The 24,917-nt window shown below is 38.8% G+C and overlaps 1 protein-coding gene, 1 long non-coding RNA gene and 1 other non-coding gene across 3 annotated transcripts in view; 1 reads left to right on the forward strand and 2 right to left on the reverse strand.

Annotated features, from left to right (window-relative positions):
- Nucleotides 1-10,093: 10,093 nt before the first annotated feature.
- LOC116662165 lies at nt 10,094-16,348 on the reverse strand. Its single transcript, XR_004318158.1, has 3 exons — nt 16,297-16,348; nt 13,636-13,778; nt 10,094-10,530 (listed from the first exon to the last, which is right to left on the reverse strand). It is a non-coding gene; the product is annotated as an uncharacterized LOC116662165 (long non-coding RNA).
- TRNAV-AAC lies at nt 11,179-11,250 on the reverse strand. The gene has a single exon. It is a non-coding gene; the product is annotated as a tRNA-Val (tRNA).
- WDR44 (WD repeat domain 44) overlaps nt 15,402-24,917 on the forward strand; it is a 68,806-nt gene continuing 59,290 nt past the window's right edge. Inside the window, exon 1 of the mRNA XM_032475575.1 lies at nt 15,402-15,889. Coding sequence (XP_032331466.1) covers nt 15,813-15,889 — 77 coding nt within the window. The 5' untranslated portion in view covers nt 15,402-15,812. The remainder of the gene's footprint in view (nt 15,890-24,917) is intronic.

Consider the following 24,917-nt stretch of genomic DNA (forward strand, 5'->3'; position numbering starts at 1 on the left):
AATCCATTTACTCCCTCAGTTTCTATCATTTTTTCCCCTATCATTTTGATGAGTACAAATCTAAGCTTTTCTATTGCTCCCCTGATCACTTTTCAAATGTATATTCAAGGGCATCCTAGCAATTTCTTCCTGATTGTCCACCACTTCACGTTTAACTAAACACTAAAATCAAACACATGCCTCCCAAAAGTGACTTCCCCTTGTGGCTTCTGTTCTGTCCATGATGTTTTTATTCTCCCAGTCACCTAAGGAGAAACTCCACAGTCTCATGCTTCCTTGTCCTATGTGTCCCCTCCCTCCATGCTCCAAACTGATATAAACGGATGTATTTCTCATATCTATTTCTTCCATTTTATCTCTATTGCCATAGCCTTAGTCCAGACCCACTGGACTTCTCACTTGGATTTTTACAATAACCTCCTAACAGGTCTCTCTGACCCAGTTTGGGGTTGTCTCCTCCTCCCTTAACACTGCCACCAGAAAGAGCTTTTAAAACCAAAAGGCTGACCATGAACACGGCAATCCCCCGCTTAACACCTTTTAGTGGCTCCATATGGAATAAAGTACAAATATCTCAAGGGCTCTTTAAGATCTAGCTCCTGCCCACTTCTCCAAACACAGCCCCCTCTCTTGCTTGCTAAGATCTGATATCTACAAACTTGCAGTTCCCCATCTGTGCCTTTGCAAGTGCTATTTCCTCTGTCTACAATGCCCTTCCTCCTCTTTTTAACCTGGCAAGCTAGGCATCCTTCAAAATTCAGCTATGGAGTTTCCTTCTCTTTCCAGGCAAAGGCAGTCACTCTGGTGCTGCCTGGGCATCAGGAGTTTTCAAAGCTCTCCAGGTGATTCTGATGTGTATCCAAGGTTCAGAACCACTGCTACCACATATCTCTAAAAGTACACTGTATTTCAAGCAGTTTTAGGCATACCTGTCCTCTTTTCTAAACTCTAAGGTTTTTGAGGGAATAAACTGTCTTATTCAATTTTACAATCCTAGTACCAGTGGGAAAGAAACGAATGACCAAGGGAATAAAGCCTCCTAGTAATATAAAAATACAAGTTTCCATTAATATTTTTACTATATAATAACCACATATAATTCTCTTCTGTAAAAATATGATGTAGCATTACTTCAGAAGAACATAAGAATTGTCTTGCTGATTTAGACTAAATATTGTCACTAATAGTGTAAAAGAACATGATTGTCCTCATTGACAACTACCTCAACCTACTCAAAGATATACTTATAATAATTCTAGCTTCCTATAATAATTTATTATAAAACCATTATAGAGGACTTAATAAATCTCTTTAGAAGTTATTTATAATTTTAGCTACTCCTATTTTGTGGGTCTATATTTACTATTGGCATGCAGCAGCATTCTAGGGTCTGGTAGGAGACACAGAGTGCAATGAAGCCACCTAAAATTTTCTTTTTTAGATAGAACTCGATCCTGTGACCAAGGACAATTTATCCCCAGAGCAGCTTCCCTAGATGCCTTCATTACACCATCACATTCTTATCAACAGCTGCTTAGCTAAAAAGTCCCGAGGACAGCTCATCCAGCCCAGCCCAAAAAACCTGAAGATATTTCTGGGATTAGAAGAGAGATAGTTAAGAGACCATGGAAATACAGGACACCTGTTGTTGTCATTCCACAACAAAGACACCAGACAACTTGGGTCTTCATCCTAGGTAAGAGTGCTCAACCAGTTTGGAGGTTTCTGGCCCATAGGGAAGTGTGAAGGCCTAACCTGAGCTGGGTCTGGGACATACATTCTCCTAACCTGTACCCTGCTTTGGCAGGGGTGTCTTGTTAAAGGCTTTCTCAACTCCTCTCACTTCATTTCTCTAGATACACATAGGGTTTTAAGGGCCGGAACTCCTATCCAAAACAGGGACCTGAACAGGCCATGGACTGGCAGCAAGAAAGTACCTTGGTGTATGTGCAGTCTGATCACGAAAACCAAGGTTCAAAAGTAGTTGGAACACATATTAACAAACTCTAATGTAAGAGCACAGACATAGCTACAGACGGCCAGGAGACTGATGGCTGCCTCAGCTCTATTCTAAGGAGGATCGTTTGGAGATAAAAATGGCAAACATTCTTCCTATTTTCAGGACTTAAAGAGTAAGCATCTTGCTTTAACTGAAAGCTCTGTTGGGGTTGCAGATGGGAGGAAATGGACCTGCATCCCCTCCAGCTGGGCTCCTCGTTTTTTCTCTACTGACCAGCTCCCTTGGCCTATTCCAGACACGAGTAAACTTAAAGTACTGAGAGGAAAATCTGGGGAAAAGCTATTTACATTTGTGGTAATGGCAAAGTATTGTTCAACTTTGCACGGGCTAAACCACTAAGTAGGTCCTTCCAGTATTCACTGCCAATACTCTTTATAATACAGAAGTGACAACAGTCACTAGATCCCAACCTTCAAGTCTAGTTTTTCTAATTAATTTTCACTACTCCCACCTTCCAGACCCAGATTACAATATAAGCTTTAATTTCCTTTTTGGTCTTTAGAAGGGCAAAGGCCTTTGTTATCTGGCCCTCAACAGACAGGGGTTTTGGCTTCAGCTTGAAGCAGCATTAACTTCCTGACCACCTCTCATCACCCACTTGGCTAGTTTCCCTCTGGCTGCTCCCAGGATGCCCTGTTTCTATCTCTTTCTCCCTGCTTGTGACAGAGGCCCTGTTCCCACACTGTTGCCGGTCCCTGCTCCCAGGATGGTAGCATCATGCACGTCAGTTTCTCTCTGCTGCCTCTCTCCAGACTCTCCCTGGCTGCTGTACTTGCCGCCTTCCATTACATATTCTGTACCCAGTGCTCCTGAGCTTCTTTCTGTCCCTGACTCTGGTCATCCCATGTTTTCTGTCTCTTCCCTCTCTTTTCGTTTTTTCCAAAAACCACCTTTGGATTTTGGATTTATTTTTTTAACAAGTTTACCCCTAGGTATCACCCACCCACAATGTAGGGCTGCATTTCTTTACCTCCCTGTAGTTTCATTTTTCCCCTATTCAGGCTTGAACAATACACATCTTCAAAAGCATCCTTCCCAACACACTAATTGCCATTAATCATTACATATACTTAAGATTCTTATATTTAAATTTTAATAGTCCCAGTTTTAGACCTCCTCTCCCCAATCTCACAGTCACTTTGAGGAAGGAAGGCATTTTTTTCTATAGATGTCTCTCTGAGTATTTATGGCTGGAATCCTCAGTCTGATGGCCAAATGACAATCCTTACAGTATGAAAATATGATGTGAAGCTTCTTCAAATAAATCTTGTTTAAAGTATTATCTAAGGAGCACCTACATCACAGTCACTTGGGGGAAGCTCCTTAAAATGCTGATTTCAGGGGCCTCCCAGAAATCAGAATTCAATAGGTCTAGAGTGAAGTTTCAGAATCTATATTTTAACTGGCTCCCTAGGACAGCACATAGTTTGAAAACCACTGCAGTAAGATGTGCTGTTTACACAGCTTTGTTTACTTTAGTTAGGTGTTAGGATCTTGACCATGGTCATCAAGTTATACACCCAAAATAGTATGTGGAAAGTTCTTTAATTTTTGACTTTATGAAGACAGCAAAAACATCTGTTGAGAATAACTGAACCTGAACTGAACTCTAATAACAAGAACTATATACCTACTCATACACACACACACACACACACAGAGCTTGTTTACATACTGCATATATTTAGATAAAACAAACTATAAGGGTCTATGGTGGGTTTGATACAATCTCCATATTTTCCTTTTGAAGGCTCAGTGTACATCGTCCTTCCAGGATCTGGGGATCACTGTCTGTCTCCCAAGTTGTTATTATCCGATGCTGACTGACCTGGGAGATCCAATTCTTGCTTCAGAGTGCTTATTAGGAATCCCATGCATTTGCTCTAAGTATCGAAAATTAAATGATTTCTACGTTAAGCTTTATTTCCTTCCAATATGTTCTACAAACAACTGACTACTTACTGTACTAGCCGGTGAGGAGGGAAGGGGATATATGAAAATCAACTGAGGAGTTTCTCAAGTAGTATGTGCCTTCTGTCCAGGGTACCTGAGATTTTGGCAAGACTTATGTTTGCGGATTCAGTAGGGAATTCAGGTTGAGAACTACTGGTCTAAAGAGCATTCTGCATCTGTGTTCTCTGGAACAGTTGGAGTCTCTCACGTTTTAAATCAGCATTTTTCAGGGTGAGACAATGGGAGATGCATTTTAGATACATTTTCCTGGGAAGAGCCACTCGTGTTTTGGAGTTTTTTAAATTTTTTTAATTGAAGTATAGTTGATTTATAATGTTGTGTTAGTTTCTGTCACTCATGGTTTTGAACCTAAACTGAACACAGGGGGTAAGGAGGTAGGAAGGGACAGACCGGGAGTTCGAAATTTGTAGATACTGACAGGCATACATAGAATAGATAAACAAGATTGTACTGTGTAGCACAGGGAAATATATACAGGATCTTGTGGTGGCTCACAGCGAAAGAGAATGTGACAGTGAATGTATATATGTTCATATATAACTGAAAAATTGTGCTCTACACTGGAAATTGACACAACATTGTAAACTGACTATAACTCATTAAAAAAGTTTAATAAATAAATAAATAAACAAACAAACAAACTGAAAACAAATTCTATTTCTCTTACTACACAAGTCCATAACACAACTTTTCCTCTATAACCCTATAAACATCCTCAACTACCAACCCTGACTCCTGGGGCAGCACCAGCTCAGGGTATTACTACCTAATCACTTCTTGCTGTCTATCTTTTGATCGATGGAATGATTTTTAGATTTACAATGGGCATCCTCAGAGATTGATAGTATCCAGAGTCTCTCCCAGGGCTAGTATGAGATATGGCTCAGACTTTGAGTTTCCCACATATGGCATATGGCCAGGGGAAATGGGTTTCCGTTATTAGCCTCATTGACTTTCACCCCTCAACCAAAATGATGGACATTGAATAGCTGTCCACTAACTGATGTATACCGAAAGGAGGAAGACTTAGATTCCAATCAAAGAAATCAATAACCCCTTCTTAGACAAAAGGTTATGGCTCCTCAGTAATAAAGTAGCTCAATTTCAAACAAATTTAATCTCTACTGTATAGCACAGGGAAATATATACAAGATCTTACAGTAGCTCACAGCAAAAAAAAAAAGAGTGACAATGAATATGTATATGTTCATGTATAACTGAAAAATTGTGCTCTACACTTAAATTTGACACAACATTGTAAAATGACTATAACTCAATAAAAAAATGTTAAAAAAAAATTGAGTCTCTATACTTCCTAGGCAGACTAGATATCTTTACGCTCTTCTGGAAAGAATGGATTCTCACTCTCCACCCAAATAGTGCTTAGTCTACTTTCTGCAATTCTCTAGTCCAGAAAGCATCTGCTTCAGGACCTGCTGCTGGTAGAAGTAGTTCTGTTACACTGCCTGATCCAGGACCTCAAACATCCTTATTTTTTTCAAAGGCATAATAAATCTAGTAAAACATATCCACAACTATGCAATTGCCTAATCCATATAAACCCAAAGGCAGAGCTTCTATATACAGTTTTACTTTTTGCCTGAAGGACTGCCTCCACGATAATTCCACCAGATCTTAATCCACTTATCCAGACATCTTTCTGTGGAATAGAGTTGAATTGAGGTAATACAGCAGAAGACATGGCCGAAGAAATACCTCCAGTTTAGCACATCTTAAAATGACAGACAGATAGATAGATAGAAATGCTAGATTGAATATAGTCTTTTAAATGCAGGGCTGATGATTGAGATGGTGCAAAAATAAGAGCCAGTAAGGATAAGTCAGCACTAACCCAGAATAAAAAAGGGAGTTACGAAGTTGGCATCTACCTTTGCATAGCTACTGGTTCCTAATAACCTTGGAGCTTTAAAAATCCTAGTGGTTTTAATGGGCCAATCAAGTGCAAGGGACAAAAAGGACAAATCCTGGGGCCCAGGAAAGTTTAGAAGTTGGATCAGTCACACATCATCCCTTTCCTTCTCTACTTAAAGTCAGACCCCCAAGGGGTGATGCTCTCAATGGATGAAGAGGAGGGAAAAACTACCATCCAGAGGTAGATTATAGAGATATGTGCTTGTCTTGGTTTTGGCTCTGAGTAGAAAAGAAAAAAAGAGAGAGAGAGATAAAATTACCCTCTTTTTTCTCTCTTTTTTTATGACATCATAACTCCAGGCAGGTCTGGGTCCAGGATTCACATTACCTCTCTGGCCAAAATGCCTCATACCAGAAATTTAGCTTAAAATAGTTCTGGATTGGCAGTATTCCCAGGTGACTAATAAAAGTAAGTGCAACTCTCCTCTGGAAGAATTCACTTTAATTCAATCTCCAAAGAGAAAAATCCAATAAACGTGTGCTCACAAATAGCAAAATACACATGAGAGAAAATACGAAAGACGGGTGAAGACATATGGAGGATATAATGAGAAGGATCAACACGCATCTAATGGAAGTTCTAGAAGGAAATATTAAATAGAATAAGAGAGAATGGCTGAGGGGGGAGGGTATAGCTCAATGGTAGAGCACATGATTAGCATGCACAAGGTCCTGGGTTCAACCCTTAGTATCTCCATTAAAAATAAATAAATAAATAAATAAACCTAATTACCTCCCCCCTTCAAAAAATAAATAAAATAAAATAATCTAAAAGAAAGAGAGAATGGCTGAAATTTTTCCAAAGTTAGTGAAATATACAAATCCTCAGATTTAGGCTACATTTAGCAAGTTTACTCAACTCTGTCTACTAAACTTATTAGGCTAATGCCAACCCTTCATTTGCCCACATGACAATCCTGGATTGACCACAATCAGGATATCCATTCATGTCCTTCAAAAGGAGCAAAGGACAATGAGTGCAGTTGCTTGAATAAGCCTTATGTTTTTTTTTCTTTCCAGAATACTAGAAGTGAGAGTATGTGCAGTCAACGCAGATCTTTCCTTCAGAGTCTAAAGTGCTATCTGGCAGGTAAGCTCTGTTAATTCTAACTCCTAGCTTGGCCATTCTGCAACCTTCAAAAGGAAAAACAGAGACAAAAGTATGTATTTTGATGCAGTATACAAGGAAAAGCATGTATTTAAGGGCCAGGTACACCTAAGTTCAAATTCTGACTGCTACTGTGCTTCAGGTCCCTACCCATAAAATTAAAACAAAAATACAGCAGGAAGAAGATTGGAGAATTGAATGACTGAGATAATATGTAAAATGCCAGCCAGCCAGATCATTGGTACAGAACAAATGATTATTCCCTTTTCACCCCCCATCCCTCTTCTGAGGTCATGACTTTTACACTTTTGTTCAAGACTGAGGTCAGATTCATGATTAGTTTTTAAATAAATTGTCTACTTTTGACAAAATGGTCCTTTGAGGTGTAAAACTTTGTTAAAATTTTGAAAAGCTAAAATTTCTCAACTTCAAGATGCATATGGGCAAACCGGTCTAAGGATTGAAGAGATACTGATCAACCAGAATGGCCAGCCAATGTGACCCAGGTGGACAGGATGACTGAAGTAGGCAAAAAGATCTGGCATGAAAAGATAGATTTCGGGCCCATAGGTTAGCACTATCCAGGGAACACAGGAAGGAAGACTGTGGTCAAGGTAGGCTGGAGAAGGCTGGTGACCAGAATTTAGTCTTCAAAGATGAGGAACATAAGCAAAAGCCATAAATGAAAAGCTAGGGTTTTAGTTATTCAGGGACTGGGCAATGACTACTGGGAGCCCAATTCCCAGAGGTCTGGATCACATGTGTCAGATTCCAGGTACAGAGTACTGAAGCGACAAGTCAATGTGCAAATCAAGAGCTTAGATGGCAGAATGAAAAGCCCAGCCCAGAAGGACTAAGCCATACCACTGTTAACCCACTAATAATACAATGCCTGGAACACAGTAAGCGCTCTGCTGAATGAATGAATGATCAAGCAAACACAGCGAAACCAGATAAAAATACTGGAAGGTCAGTATTAATACTAACATTGAAACTAAGTGTAAATTCTAAAGGCAAGTAGGTTCACTCAATAGTTAAAGACCACAGAAGCAGGGGAACCAGAGAGTCTGCAAAATCTCATGGTAGCAGGATTGCTGAGGCTCTGGAGAATACTTTGCAAACAGGGTTGAACTTGGGGTGTACTGTGTGTGTGAGTGTATGTGAAGCAAGATACTTCTTTCATATTTTAAATGCATGTTAGGTTATTTTTTCTGAACTGTTTTTTTCTTCTGTTACATTACACCTTAATGTTCACTCCAGTGTTATATTTATTCCCAAGTGCACTCAAGGACTTTAGAAAGCAAACAGCACCTGTTGATGTGTTATGCTTGTTTTGCATGATCTACCTAGATCCGTGGTTCTTAACTGGCAGAGGGAGGATAAGGATATTTACCTCTGGAGTAGTTCTCTATTGCTCCCTTACAAATTATCACAAAGTTAGTGGCTTAAAAAAATACTAATTTGTTAGCTCACAGTTCTACAGATCAGAAGCCTGTGTACAGTGTTGCTAGGCTCTCTGCTCAGGGTCCAACCAGGCTGAAATCAAGGTGTAGGCTAGGGTGCCTTCTCATATGGAGCTTGGGGTTCTCTTCCCACCTCATTCAGGTTGTTAAGAGAATTCGGGGCCCGCAGCTAGAGGACTGAGGTCCCTATTTCCTTACTATCAGCAGGGGCTACTCTCAGTTCCTAGAAGCCACATTCCACACCTCCTGGCCCCCAAAGGCAGTACACAGCACAGATGTTTGCTTGCTTGATTGTTGCTTGCTTGCTTTTTTTTTTTTTTTCAGATGTTTGCTTTCTTCCAAGTCTGCCAGAGTGTATTTCTCTGACTTTCATTTCCCACCACTCGAAGACTCTGCTTTTAAAGGGCTCATGTGATTAGGTCAGATCCACCCGTATAATCTCCCTATCTTAAAGTCAACTGATTTGGGACTTTAATTATATCTGCAAAATCCCTTCATAGCAGCACCTGGATTAGCACTGAACTGAATAACTGGGAGAAGACGTGTGTACACTAGGAGCTAGGAAATCTTGGAGGTCTATCTTAAAATTCTGTCTACTACAACCCCCAATGTTGAGATAGTCCCATTCAAATACCATAAAAATGGGGAAAAAAAATATAAATCAATTACTTTAATTTTTTTGTTGTAATATTATTATTTCAGACACTTCACTCATTAACACATCTCATTTGCTACAAGCTAGCCAAACCAGAGGAAACTCTGCAGAGATAATAACAACAGATGTAAAATAAAATAAAAGTGTGACCTTGGGCTTAAATTTTGACCACTAAATGCTAGCTGTGAAACTTTGGGTAAGTTACTTAATTCTTCTAACCTCAGTTTCCCTACCTATAAAATGGTTATAATAGTAGTATAATCCCCATATAGTGCATGGATTAAGTGAAATAATACATGCAAAATACTTAATACAATATCTAGCACTAACTTAATGACAGCAATTATTATTTTACCATTGAGTAAGACATGTAAAACTCTCTCAGAAAGTATAAACAGCTATTCTAATGTAACATATTATCACTAGGTACACATAGGGGGCATACCATTAGACAGGTACCCTGTACATAAGGTGGACATGTTTAGTATGTACACATATTATCACATACTTATTTAATGTACCACTCTAATTGTGCAGTTGAAATTCCCGTTTATCTTTATCTCTGAACACATTAAGTATAAACACATCAGCATACAGTTGACCCTTGAACAACATGGATTTGAACTGTGCAGGTCCACTTATATGTGGATTTTTTTCAATAAATACATACTACAGTACTACATGAAATGAGGTTGGTTGAATCCGTGGATGCAGAATCACACGGACACAGAGGACTGACTGTAAAGTTATATGTGGATTTTTGACTTACACAGAGGGTTGGCACCTCTAAGCCCCACATTGTTCAAGGGTCAAATGTATATTTCCAAGATAAAAAACATTAAGAGGACTGATAACCATTTCTAAATAGATAAAAGGTTCTGTATGGATTTAATAGCCAGAATTATAACCTGGAAATTACAGAAATGCAGATTTGGGCTAAATATAGTGAAGACATTTGTTAACATTCATCAAAAAATGGATTGTGTAACTAGTAAGTTCCATGTTCCTGAGTGACCACTTATTGGGGAAGTCTGTAAAAGACAAACACCATCAATCATTTGTGAGCATTCTTCCAGAATTCTCTATGCTTAATATACATATAGATACATAGATAAATAACTTTATATAACTGGGATTACTCTTCATGCAGTTATTTCATAACATGTTTTCATTTAATGCATCATGAGTTCCTGTCATGTCAATGAATACAGAGACTTACCCCTTAACAACTTGTTGTGGTTAGCCCATTGTTCCTGTCTGCTAGAAACCCATTCTTAGAAAAAATTTCCATCGCATACTCCATGTGGTCCTAGTGAGGAAGATGATCACAGTAGTCTCTCCCCACATGGCGTGTAGCAAGGAATCAGCTGACCCAGTCCTGAAAAATCAGAGTTCTTTATTCCCTTTGCTAGAGGGGTTTCCTAAGGCCAATCAACACAGACTCTGAGATTTAATATATCAACACTGAGAGAGAGAAAATCTTACTTCCTTTGGGATTGAGAATTATCAGGACATTATAAACTAAAGTTGCTTGCAACCACCTTTGCTGACTACAAAAAGGAAGCTGTCTGTGATAGGAAAACTGAAGCCAAAGCACAAAAAGAAACAGAGATAAGCAAAGAGGCAGGCTGAAAGAGAGAGTTTTGAGGTTGCTTAGAACCTGGATCCAGCCATGCCTGAAGCTACTTCATCTGGACTACAGTCAGCGCTGCTATAAGACAACATATGCTTTCCTAAAAATTACTGCACTATGCAAAGTTGTTCAATTTAAACCACAGGGCACATTGTAAACTGATTATACTTCAATAAATAAATAAATAAAACCACAGGGCTTATGGGGGAAATGGGGCTAAGAGCACAACATTCAAACACTTTGTCAGTGACACACACACACACACACACACACAAAGATACAGGCCTAATAGAAACGGTGGTCCAGTTTTACATGTACTGCTTTTTTTTTTTTTTTTTTTTTTTTGGTGAAGGAGGTAATTAAGCTTTTATCTATTTATTTATTTATCTTTAATGGAGGTACTGGGGATTGAACCCAGGACCTTTTGCATGTTAGACAAGCACTCTACCACTGAGCTATACCCCCCATCTTACATGTTAAATGGTTAAGAAATACATAAATACTACAGTAAATATGCCACTTTATTTTGAAAAAGACCTGAAGTTTGCCTGGGGAAATGGGTATCAGAAGGGTTGCAACTTGTGAGTTATTTTAAGTGGTAGAAGGAGGGTTATCTGAAATCAGATGGAAAGCTGTAACACTAGATGTGGATGGGTGTGGCTCAAAACAGACAATGCACTGAGGTGGCTGGTAGGTATCTGAAGTCTGTCTGTGTGCATTTTATGTATTTCAGTGCAACTTGATTCATCAGGGTGTAGTTTTCTGCTTTCACCTAATGTTTCTGGTTGACAAAACTGCACATAAACAAATGCAAAATTCGCCTTACGCTTAAAATGTTCTCTACTATATTAATCACAAAGGAACAGACAAGTGCTATAGCAGTCTGTATTGAATTATGTAAGTGAATAAATACATTTTTTTTTGCTTAAGATAATACCAGTTAGCTTTCTTCCAGGGTCCTGAACAGTAATACATGGCAACAAAATATTCCATTACACTATAGTAACACATTTTCAGTCCCAGGCTGGCTTTCTGCGTCTCTTGACACATTTCTAGACTGTCTTTCTCTACTTTCAGTTCTTGTGTGCTCAGAGATTAAAAATTCATTTTAATGTTAACATAAACCATCATTAGGAAGGTGGAGTGGACCTGAAAGAGATATAAAAATTCTAAAGCCAAATAGATTTTTTGAATTTTTACTATTATAATCTGTAACACAACTGACTTTTCAAACAGATAATTGAAAGCTGATGATTACAGAATTTAATTTTGGCCCTGAAAAATTTTGGCCAGTTTCAGAATGATTTTTTTTATGGATTCTGATACTTTAAAATTCATTAAAACTCTTATAAAGTTTGCAATATTAAATCTTTTCATGTCAATATTGTATTTCAAATCACCTAACCCTATACATAAAAAGTTTTTCCCTGAGTTATCATTTTAACTCTTATTTATAACAAAGCCTACATGCATTACAGTTTTATCACTGATGTTCTGAGTGATTACCCTTGGGGTTGGAGCAAAACTGGCCCCAAGGATACAGCCATTTTGTATTATTACTGACAAGAGGAGAGAGCAAGCATCCCACAGACAAGTTGTTCCATACCCTAGCTGTGACCCCAGCCGTTAAAACCCTTAGGTAGAGTTTATGCTATGCAGATAAGGAGGCATACAAAGGTTCCTTAAACTCACCTTAGCCTTAGACCTGTATAGTTTTTATAGTCATTGGGAGTGAGCCAGGTCGGAAAATATTTGATTGTCATTTTTATCTATAGGTATAATTTCATGGCATTATACAATTCTGTTGTGAAACTAATTCAAATAACCATTTAATTCGAGTGCAATTTCAGTGCTGGGGTACCCTAGAAAATAGTATCCTATGGATCAGGGGTTGGCAAAATTTTTCTGCAAAAAACCTGACAGTAAATATTTTAGGCTTTGAGGGCCATAGAGTCTCTGTCCCGACTACTCAACTCTGCTCTGAAAGCAGACATACACAATATATGAACAAATAGGGCTGGCTGTGTTCCAATAAAATTTTATTTATAAAAATGGACAGCAGGAAGGATTTGTCCAGTGTACCAGTACTATAATTTGCCAACCCCTGCTTTGGTGCAATAGTTTTCACATTTTTTTACTTTTTAAAAATTTATTTAATGGAAGTGCTGGGGATTGAACCCAGGACCTTGTGCATGCTAAGCACACACACTACCACTGAGCATACCTCCACCCCTCACATTTTTTTTAATGGAGCCTTAAGACAGTCTCTTGAGACTCAGAGAAGGCCAAGCAGGCAGGGACCTGAAATATCCCTGATTCAACTAGGATAGCTTTTATTTTTATTTTTATTTTTATTTTTATTTTTATTTTATTTATTTATTTGGGACGAGGAGGTAATTGGGTTTTTATTTGTTTATTTTGATGAAGGCACTGGGGATTGAACCCAGGACCTCGTGCATGCTAAGCACACACTCTATCACTGAGCTATACTCTCCCCCCTAGAATAGCTTTTATTTTTATGATATGTGGGCTTTTGCATGAAATTTGGTTTGATTAAAGGGTTCCATTTCTAATAAGGAGAAAAGCTTCAAAACCACTGCCTTGGACTAAGCCTAAAACCTGCCGCTTTAAAACTCAAGAACAGATGTTTCAGGCAAAACAAATACATCTTTTGACATCTTTAAAAATGAGGATAGATGGTATACATGTGCTTTCATGTTCCCAGAAATTCACTTTCTCATACAATTGATAAAAGCATTTAAATAGATAACTTTAATAGCTCTAAAAATGTAATCAGCTTATCATTCCTATTTCATTTTAACCTTTTTCTAAGTATAATGTTTAAGGTACCTTAAAAGGTCCAAGAGAGGTGGTATGGTATAGTGAAAAAAAGCACCAAATTAGGACTCCGTATTTTTCTCCACTGCTAGATTGTGAGCTCCTGAAAGGCAGGAAAAAAGTCCTCTTCTTCATCTTTGAATTATCCTCAGCACCTAGAATAGTATATGACACCAAACTTTAATTTTTAAGGCAAATGTAAATTCACTATTCGGTAACTAGGAAGAAAATAAATTCAGATAGTTTATTCACTTAAATCTTTCCATAATCCATAAGGAAAAAAGCATTATCTTTCCTAGTGAGCAACAAGATAAAAAATTAGTACTTTGAGATATATTTTTATACCTAGGAAATTAACATGTTTAAAACACATAATAGCTAATAATTACTGGATTGTGACAAAAGTCATGTCCTCACAAAGATCCACAAATCCCTTATGTGCAACTCTTAAGTTCAAAAAGCTCTGGAAACCAAAAAATTTTGGTTTGTATATTTAGTAACTTATTTGACAGTCAGATTAACCTGGCCTAAACTAATTTGGCAGTAGTGGCTGACCTGCACTGAAGGAAACTATTTACTGGTATTTATGTACTCCCTATGAATAACCACATGGTTTGTTGCAAAAAAAAAATTTACCCTATTTGATTATGCAGTGTTTTCCCTGAACTCCTGTATACAGAATATACAGTATATGGCATTTGGTTTTACACAAGTCCGCCAGACAACCCCAGCTCTTTTCCTGGTTGCTTTACATGGATGATTCTAGAGCCCCATTCCAGACTCTTTAGGGCAATGCCCCTGTTCCCAATTGTCTTTTCTGCTACCATCTTGAGCAACAATTGAGGCTGCGCAAACAGCTCAGAGGGCCTTTCTGTCAAGTCAGTGGGAAAAATTAATGTGCCTCGCGATCATATAGAAAGTCAGTATTACCACTTCGATGGTCAATGATGCGTTAAGAACATCTTGGTTTCCTTCTATTTTCATCACTGGACACTGGGCAGTCGAGGATCGGAATTAAGTAACTAGCTTTTGGCCTTGCAATGGAATCTGCTCAATATATATTCACCATTTGGCTGACGCACATCTTGGCCAGTAAGTAAGAATTCTCTCACATTAAGTGTGGGCAGCAACAGATATTTGTAGAGAAAAAGTAACCGGAGGCCCTACACTGGCTCAGCTCCAGCCATAAATCCATCATTACTCCATGGAACTGGTACACTCCTCACATATCTCTCGTGGACTCACCCTCTGGCAGGATCGTATCTAGGGATCTCAATTAGAGATCTTGTAGTAAGACGGGTTATGCCCGCAACGCTAGAGGTGGTGGACCTGCCGACGCCCTAGGGTAGAATATTCCGGGCTTGGATAAATTAAAACGACGTAAATTCAAACTGCGAAGCCAACTTTTTCCGACAGCATGTCCTCACAAGAAAAAAAGGCAGACCCAAAATCACCACTCTAAAAATGCCTCTCTTTGAAAAAGCATGGTTAGTGGGTAGGACACTCCGCAAGACCCCACCTACGTCAGGCGCGCTCCCACAGAGCGGAGGCACCGCGCCGCGCCTACGCAGGTTCTAGACTCCTCCCCTCAGTACGCTCATCCCTACCCTTCCCGGCTACTTCCGGCCCGCACCAAACGCCCTCAACGCGCTTGCGCTGTTTTGATAGGCTTCCCGAGTAGAAGAAATCTGAGCGCTGCCTCTCTGGTACCGCCCCCACCACCTCTTCGCCCCACCCACGCTGTACCGGCCCCTCCCGAAATCTCGCGAGGGTAGGTGCGCGTCCGTATTTTGCGGGCAACTAGCTCTCTCAGCTGCTGTAATTGCTGCTGCGGGAGAAATTGGAGCTGGTGTAGTCGGAGTGTCCGCCCTCCCCCACTGAGGAGAGCCACCGCCTCTTCTCTCGCTCTCCTTATACACCTATCTCCGGGAGCAGCGGCAGCAACAGTCCCTGGACCCACCGCCGCCTCCTCAGGAGACCGCTGCGCCGGTCATTCCCGCAGTCCAGCAGCTGCCGGCGGCCCCCTGCCCCTATCCGGCTCCCCACTTCAGATCATCTGCTCCCTCCTCATCCTCGCCCGGGACCCACCTCCCCACGGTCTCACCGGGGTGGAGGACAACGAGGAAGAGACGAGAGTCACCCTCCCTCCAGGCGGCGCCGGCCCCCTCACCCGCGGGTGTGTCCTATAAATGGCGTCGGAAAGCGACACCGAGGAATTCTTTGATGCCCCTGAAGATGTGCACCTAGGGGGAGGCTACCCTGTGGGGTAAGTAATTGGAGCTATGTCCCAGAAGCCGGGCGTTCCTGTCCCCCGGCTTCTCCTGTGTCTTTCCCCTACACCCCTCCCAGGTCCCGCTGTGTCCGCCACCGCTGCTCCTCTCAGTCTCACTGGGGCACTTCAGAGGGAGTCGAGGGAGGGCGATCGCCCACCTCGGGCCCACCTCCGCCTTTTTTCCTTGGTGATCGGCCCCGGGGGCTCTCTCGGAGCCCCTTTCTCGTCCAGCTTTTTGCGCGGTGGGTCAGTTTACGAACCCGAGAACCGAAGATTTATATTTGTGGGGTTCAGAGCTTACCTTTGAAGCATCCGTTTTGGCCTTGGGGACCATAGATAAAAGGAACAGTAACAAGGGAAATTGCATTGTCTTTTTTTTCTTTCATTTGCCGCTAACTTACCTATTCGTTTCAGAGGTGGCTGTAACTCTCCCTATTTGCCGTCCTCTTTTCGTTGCACAAAAAGAAAAGGAGCGGGGGCGGGGGGGCGGGAAGACTGGGTGTTTACTTAGGAAAGTCCTCTAGCTGATGTACTCTTGCTCGACACTGTTTTATTAAAATAGCATTTTACCGTGAGGCAAAGGAAATCGAAGACAAGGTCCTTTACCATTAGGGAGAATGCGGCTACTTTAAAGAGTAGCCGGACGTAAATGTTCACAACCGACTACAGAGATACAAACAAGTGCTGAGTAATCTTTGGTTAGAAGGAGAACCACAGCTTTGTGCTCTTTATCTAGTTCTGCAAGACATTTTAGTGGTAATTAATATGGAAGATTCTGTGTAGGAAGTACAGTAGTTGAAATGCTTCGTTTGACTTGTGCTTTCCCACTCCTCACGTTTCAAAGTTGGAGTAGTGTTTAAATCGGTTTCACCGAACTCTTCTGCGGACTTGTGTGGAGCTAGAGGCAGTGAAATACATTCTCATGCTGTAAGAACTTGAGAATTGGTAAAATTTGTATGTTGATGTAAGTTACTAATATGGTTCCAGGAGTCAGCTGCCTTCTATTTGCAAGCTTACCCCGTGGAAGAAATACCTTGATGTAAATAAAGTTATCTGTACATTCTAGAAGTCGTTCTAAAACCTAATATGTATTATATATAATGTATACCCCAAAAGTTACAGCAACGAAATCAGAGACAAATGTGCGTTGGTAGATTGCTGATGATTGTGTGTTTTCATCAACCGTCGTATCACCATTACAGGATTTTTGGGTAGCAATTACCAAACTTGAGATGGCAGTGAATGTCCTTTAAGTTCAATATCTAAAACAAATTCATAGCTAGATGGTAGAGGATAAAAAATTCACTTGGATTTCCAAATACATTGGAGTGCCCTGAAATTAAATTTTATCTTTGTGATTTTCCCCTTAAAGTAATGAACTATCATTCAGGTTAAATGAGACACCTGATCCTGTAGTATGTGTGTGTGTTAGCGCCAGGGGGTGGGAAATAACAATAGACGATAAAGGGTAACCTCCAAGATTTAATCAGTTTAGACTTATGTGAATATTATTCCTTTTTAATGAATATAACAGATTTAATTTTGAAGGACAGTTACATCAGGACCTGTGTGAATTATCTAGTCCAGTCCTAGCACAGAGAAAGAACTCAAATGTTCATTCCCTTCTCCTTCTTATGTTGAAATTAGCACGTTTAACTTCATACAGTGCTTACTTTGGGAGGAAGTATGCAGAACTTGGAGTTATTTAACTTATCTAAACCGAATGAGTCATTTTGATAGAATTGATAGAGTCACTTCTTCCCTCATGGGATAATATACCTTCTCAAGCACTTCGATCCTTTGATATACTAGGTGAAAAGTGAAAAAGTCTCTTGGGACCTAGCCTTCTGATTTTAATGCTAACCTGACCAAAGAATTGAAGGTGCTGAGCTCTATGGATAAAACTACTCTGTGAATTTCACGGCTCCATCTTGTATTAGTGAGGGGATTTGGAAGAGAATTAGACTCATCTGGAGAATTGCATCTGAAAAGAACTAGCAGTACTGGGAGGACTGCACAAGTTTGGCGTCATTAACATTTCCTCTATCTTTTGTGACAGTTTTTCTTATTTGCATAAGGTACTGTGAGGAGACTTGGCTGGGTAACTAATAACCTAGAAATGCAGTGAGAAATCTTGGATTTGTGGAAACAGATGGTGTCACTAGATATCTGGTCATCAGAAATATCTTCTCTCCCTTGAGATGAACTGGAGTGATACACCGTACAAACTCTAAGAGGTTAACAGACTGAGTAAGAAATATTGTAAGAAATATTCCTTGCTATTGTGTGTTCTAGTATACACAGACCATTTCACCAAATTGTAGTAAACTGAGTAGGCAGTTGAGAGTTATCTCATGTTTTGTTAATCAGCAGAATCCAAATAAACAATCCATTTCCTAAAATTGATTTATTTCTTCTTTTCCCCCTCCAATGGTGTCTTCAGCTTTATTATTCTATTCCTTGAAAACAAATGTAATAAGTTAAAAATCAGCCCAGTTTTTTATAGAAAGACTTAATTCAAATGCAACCTACTTTTCCACAGTGATAGATCATCTCCACTTGTCTATCTTTGCAATATACACCACATTTATAGTGCTTTATTTTGATTGACATTTTAGGTCAGGTTTCCTTATTCTCATCTTCATTTTTATAAGGAAGCTTATGCTCAGAGAGGTTAATGAATTGGCCTAGGAGACACAGTTTGTAAGTGATAGCTGAGATTTGAAACCAGTTCTTCAGACTCCTACTCCAGTATTTTTTTCTAGTATATCGTAACTGCTCCACACTGGGTGTGTGCTCTGTGTTTGTGTGTGTATAAAGGGTAACCTCCTCCAAGAGATTCTGGAGTAAAATGCTTTAGGACCAACTTGCTGAATAGAACTGATGCATATATTTAAAACTAGCAGCCTCAGCTTTTCAGTTTTCTTTGCTAGAAAGTTCCACTTTGTCTTTCAGGAATGTGTATTTTGTTATGTCAGATAGAAACGTTATAAGATCATAGCATGTTACAGCTAGAACGGACATCTAGTTAAACTTCTTCATATAAAATGTTGTGAAAACCAAAGCCTGGACAGGGAAAGTGACTTGTCCAGGGTGCCACAGCAAATTAATGGCAGAGTTGGGACTAGAATCCAGATCAGTTTCACAGTCTAGTGTTCTTTTCTGCTATCGTGCTGTCTTTTGATAAAGCAGGAAAGGGAGGAGGAAGTTTGGTATGGTAGAAAAAAAGCCCTGGACTATGAGTCATTTCATTTCCTCATCTTTAATTTGAAGAGAGTTTGAAGACCTGATTCAAGACTTGTAGATTTGAAATTAAATATTTACTGGGTAAATTATATATGAAATAAATGTTCCTACTAATTTGTGTGGATTACACATACACATACTAAAAGCTGGCACTGAGAACACGTTATAAAAATAAATATGACATCTTGAGCATTCTTCCTTGTTTTATTGGCAACCAAAATATTTTCAAGGCCTTGGAAAGAAGCATAGAATAGTAACATTTTTAGAGTAGGAACGGACATGAGATCATTTAGCTCAGCCCTCCCATTTAACTGAAAGAGAAACCTAGGCTCAGAGAGGGGAAGTGACACGCTGCTGATTAGTGGCAAACTCAGGACTAGAACCCAGGTCTCCTGAATCCTCATCTATACCATACTGCCTTATCTATAGAAGGAGGGAAAGTATTGCCAGGTATCCCAGGTTTCTGGCACTTACCCTGTTAGTGGGACTTCTAAGATGGTCAGTTGCTATCTACCATGATTCTGATCCTTTCATGCCTTGCTGTCAGAGGACATGGACTGTTTTTTAGGATCCTAACTTTTGCCCACTAATTTTCTCTAAGTCAGGATGAAAAAACAGTGACAGAATAGCTGATCTAAGAACAGGAGCTGTTATTTGTTTTATTTTATTTTTACGAGTTTCATTAGAGTCAGCCACCAGTTTATCATTTTAGATTTGGAATAATGATGAAATCTTGATTTTTAAGTCAAAAACTGAGATCAAACTGTCCCAAAGAATTGTTTGGTCTAAAAAATAAAAAGTTGCGTAACTGTCTTTGTTGAAAACTCAGCTTCTCACTTAGGCATCAGAAACATTTCTCTCTGAAATTGTAGAATAGATAAACAAGATTATACTGTATAGCACAGGGAAATATACACAAGATCTTATGGTAGCTCACAGAGAAAAAAATGTGACAATGAATATATATATGTTCATGAATAACTGAAAAATTGTGCTCTACACTGGAATTTGACACATTTTAAAATGATTATAAATCAATAAAAAATGTTTAAAAATGTTTAAAAAAAGAAACACTTCTCTCTGAATTGCAATTTGATATAAGTTTCAATAAAAAAAATTTTGTGTGATATGGGTCACTTAAGGAAAGAGTCCTTAAAAATGGCTGTTCATGGGTTAACATTTAAGCACAGATTATATTTAATCATGGATTATATTTGATTGCTATTGGCTTTGTGGATTGATAGAAATATATTTACATACGCTGTTTTATGTCACCCATGTAACATCCTATTGAAATAGGATCGGGGTGGGGGGGAGAGCCTTCTGCATATTAATTAGTAAATTCAAGTTCTAAATTTAGTGGCCTCGAACTGTCAGTTGGTGACTAGTGGAGGCAGGACAGTCTGAAGCAGTACAGCAATTTGGGGGCTCAATTTGAATCTGTACAAACTCCTGTAAACTGAAAACTTTAATCTGTTCTTGTGATAACCTACTTCATAAAGTGGGGTAGGTAAAAATTGATCTTTAAAAATGTTGAAAACCTGGATAGTTTTAGGATGTTAACAGTTTGATGGTGATCCTACAGAACAAAAAATAACTTCTAATTGTTGATATTTGAGACTTATTGTGTAACCATTGCATTACATGACAATCCATGTGTTCTCTTCAGTTCACTGTTTTGATTTTGACAAAGTCAGGTGAATTTGCCAGGCAAGCTCCTTAAAGAGGCTGTTTGTTTCCTCATACTCTGCCTGCAATTCTCGTAATTACTTCCTGGGGTATGTGGGTGGAGGAAGGAAGTGGTAATGGGGGTGGTGGTGATGGAGTAGGTGGTAAAGACAGCCCCAGCAGCCAAGGTATAGAGACCAGGTTATAAGGCTGCTTCCTGGGGGATGGATAACTAAGATCAGACAAATCACACTATTTACTATCGTTTTAGATACACACCTACACAGTGAATTAAACAATCCTTTCTGTCAGAAACTAACAGCCCATAAGAAACCTCAAACAAAATTTAAAGTAATAAAAATTGTGGGTACTTTATGATGCCCTACTGATATTTAACTTGCATTGATAATTAACCTACATTTCTGTTTTCTACCCAGAGCTAAGCTAATTGCTACAAACTTTCACAAGGTCTGTTCCGCCCTAGCTGTCGGATATTATTCTGCTAACAAGCTAAACCTTTAATTGGGTGCTTTCCTTAGTCCTCAGAGCGGAGCCCTATCTATTCTCTTATTTCAAACTGAGCGGTCTTTGTGTTGGTCTGTCATCTCGTGATTCAAAATTGTGGAAAAAGCACATAAGACATAATGTGGGCCTCGTACCTGATGACAACCCCAATGTTTTTCCCCAGTCAGTATACAAATTTATCTTGGTTACTATAGCAACCAGCCTATCAGTTATTCTTCTAGCTCTTTTGCCTTCTCAAATACTAGGATTACCATATAATCAGGTTCTGCTAAAGCTCTTTGGGTCTTAGCATTTTATTACCAGCTGCAGCTGTCTGGCAGTTTACAGCTTGGCATTCCATCAGGGTCAATTGGTTCTAAGTCCACAAAACCTTTTTGTCTCCAAACATTTTAAACACACAGAAGTTAACAAGAACACATTTAGGCAGCGTTTTTCTCATACTAATTTTCTCATTTCCCTTGTTAGTCATTGTCTTGAAGATTGAATGCATTGCATCATTGCCATCCAATGACCATCCCTTTGTCATATCAGCTAGAATAAATTTTAAGATCAAGAGTGACCATTTAAGAGATATGTGCAGATGTGATTTTTTTTTATATCATCACAAACTAGCTGAAGTGACTTAAAATTACCTTGATTCATTAACAACTACCAAATAAATAATCTGGCTTCTAACAAAAATGATTTCTATAGGTTGTAGAAAGAATGGACTTTTTAATTCTAATTAGAGAAAACAGTTTAGAATTTTAATAGGAAAGATTATCTTCCTTTTTCAGCCTTTGAATAAATGGGAAAAAAGGTAAAGACTGAATAGTTGTTTGGGTCTTTATTATGTATTTCTATTTACTTGACAGACACATTTTGTAATCTCTTAAAAACCTCAGAATTCAGATAACTAAAATAGTTTTAAATTATAAATATGTTTGTCTTGCTAAAAATAAGGCTGCTGAAAAAACATTTAGGATATATGAACTGATTGTATGGTAGTTTATTAGTGTTTGTGTTAATGTTTATTTTTGGTGCTCGTGCTTGTTAATATTGTATTGTGTAGTAATAACTTCTAATAACATGCACAGTTAATCTCTTGAGTTAACTGAGGTGGTTAATCTGTTAGTGATTTAGCCAATATTGATACCCATTTCCGTACATAACAATAAGTAGTGTTTTTTTAAATCAAATTAGAATTTTACTCTTAAGATATTGTGTGTACTTTTCAAAAAGTGTTTGTTTCTGAATTTGAATTAGAATATTATGTAGTAAGCTTATAAGTTTGTGAAATGATTAAATTAAATTTTCCTGGCTTGAATTTTTATTTAAATCATGATTTTAATGGTTTCATTTCATTTATTTATTTATTTATTTTTGGTGGGGGAGGTAATTAGGTTTACTTATTTATTTTTTTTTTTTTGGAGGAGGTACTGAGGGTTGAACCCAAGACCCCGCACATGCTAAGCACGTGCTCTACCACTTGAGCTATACCCTCCCACTGAATGGTTTCATTTTAAAATTAGTGTATCCTATTCAAAACTGGTTAAATTCTGATGATGCGCTAAGGAGAACTTTATTTTAATTGCACAAATAGACTTAGGAGCAGAAAAGGTTTTACTTTATCCATAGGGCCCTTATTCTTAAAATTTTTAAAAAGAATGGTGGGGGGGAGATAAAATTTTTTTTAAAAAGAAGGCCGAAGGTGAAGCATAAAGTTTTTGGAAACTACTGAAAATGGAAATGAATTTTCGGAAACGACTGACTTTAACAATGTTTTCCAGTAGGTAGCCTATACAGAGCAGGCCATACCTGTATAAAACCTACTTGACCACTACTAATTGTAATGGACTATTCCAGTACAAACTTACTGAACCATAGACATTCTTATGAACCACAGATCAAGCTCTCTAAAGAACCAGTAAATAGAACGTAGAGCTGCATTCAAACCCAGTTTCTCAGAAGCAGGCATCCTGGTTACTAAGTAGGCTCAAGAGAAGTGGGAGTGTTCTTTCTGGCATTGCTCTTGAACTAAAAAGACTAGCCGTGGATGAACTTAATATCCATAGTCCTCCTTTAAATTTGTTCCTGAAAGTCTTTATTTAAATTGGGAGAATGAGGGAATCATCTTTCTAGTTATTAGCAGGACTATGAACAATCTGTGTGGTTTTTAAAATTTTCTATTTTAAAATATGCTTATCTACTCAAATGGCAGGTGGTTTGAATGTTTCTCCCAGCCCCAGTTCCACCCAATTCACCCCCAACTTTCTCCTTCCTAGCTTATCCCAAAGTCATTAGTACAGAGATTTCCCCAACATAATAACTTGCCGTTCTTTACAACTGAGAAAGAACAGTGATGAATGAAATATATGTGAATGGATGGGCCTTTGGAAAGGAATAAGGGAAAGATTGGTTCAATTGGATATAGCAGACGCATTGGTAAGTGGAACTGGTTAGTGTCACGGGTTGGGTAGGTCATTGGACTAGTGGAAGGTAGGTGAACAGAATGAATAGGTAGCTTGATAAAACTAATATCTTCGTGAGTGAAAGTGAGTAAGTTTGTCAATATTTTGCAATTGGTATTTTATCTTTATGGGATTGGCTTTAGAGATTAAGGCTAATGACTGAGATCAGTCTTTTTTCCTTTAAGTGAACTTTACTATCCTTTTTATCCCAGGTCATAGCTACTGGCTGTTGACTTTTAACCTTTGCCTTATTTCCCAGCATAGAGAAATGTCTGCAGTTGAGGTGTAGCAGCTACAAAAGGTTTAGGTGGCGATATGGATGGTGAATAGGCATGCTCTGTGGTGTTCCACTTCTTCACAGTTTCTTCTACTTTCTGACTTCCTGGTTCTCTCACATCTTCACCCCCCACCACTCCCTCACATCCACATCCACATCAGGTCCTGTAAGAGTGAAGAGGGAAGAAAGGGAACGGGTTGAGGCAAGGACAAGTTTTGGATTTGTGGGACCTTTGTAACTTGGGGACATCCTGTATGCAATAAATACTAAATGTTAACAGTGAAGCCTTGGGAGGTGTTGCCAGTTATGCTGCAATCAGATCGTTCCTTGTTAGCAACTTTTGTTTTTCAGGGATGAGTGTATTCGCAATAAGGAAGAAACATTATAGTACTGCATGTTGTTAAACACGCAAAGAATGGTAATGCCATGTCAACTAATGTTGGACATTCGTTTTAAAAGTTCTGTGAGATAGGTAGGACAATTATTATCCTAATTTTGCAAATAAGAAAAAACTAGGCTCAAGGACAGCCAGCAAAAGTGGAACTTCACTAATTTGTGGTAATCAGATGATGGTTTTGAATGGAGATGCAAAACATTAGGGTCCTCCCTCCTTTCCTTTTCTAAACTGTAAACATTTTGCGATGTTATATTTTAAATGTCAATTATTAGAATGATAAGACTGACTTTCCTGACATTTGGTTATGTATAATTTACTGTTTAAAACAACAAGAAGTATTTTTTATGCTTTTCTTTTTAAGCTTTGACAGAATTGATTATGGTATGGTAGCTAAGTCAGAAAATAACCTTGCTACTGAAAGAGCTGGATCCCAGACACTGCTAACTGCATTTCAAAGGG

The sequence above is a fragment of the Camelus ferus genome, chromosome X (assembly GCF_009834535.1).
Source record: "Camelus ferus isolate YT-003-E chromosome X, BCGSAC_Cfer_1.0, whole genome shotgun sequence".
NCBI lineage: Eukaryota > Metazoa > Chordata > Mammalia > Artiodactyla > Camelidae > Camelus > Camelus ferus.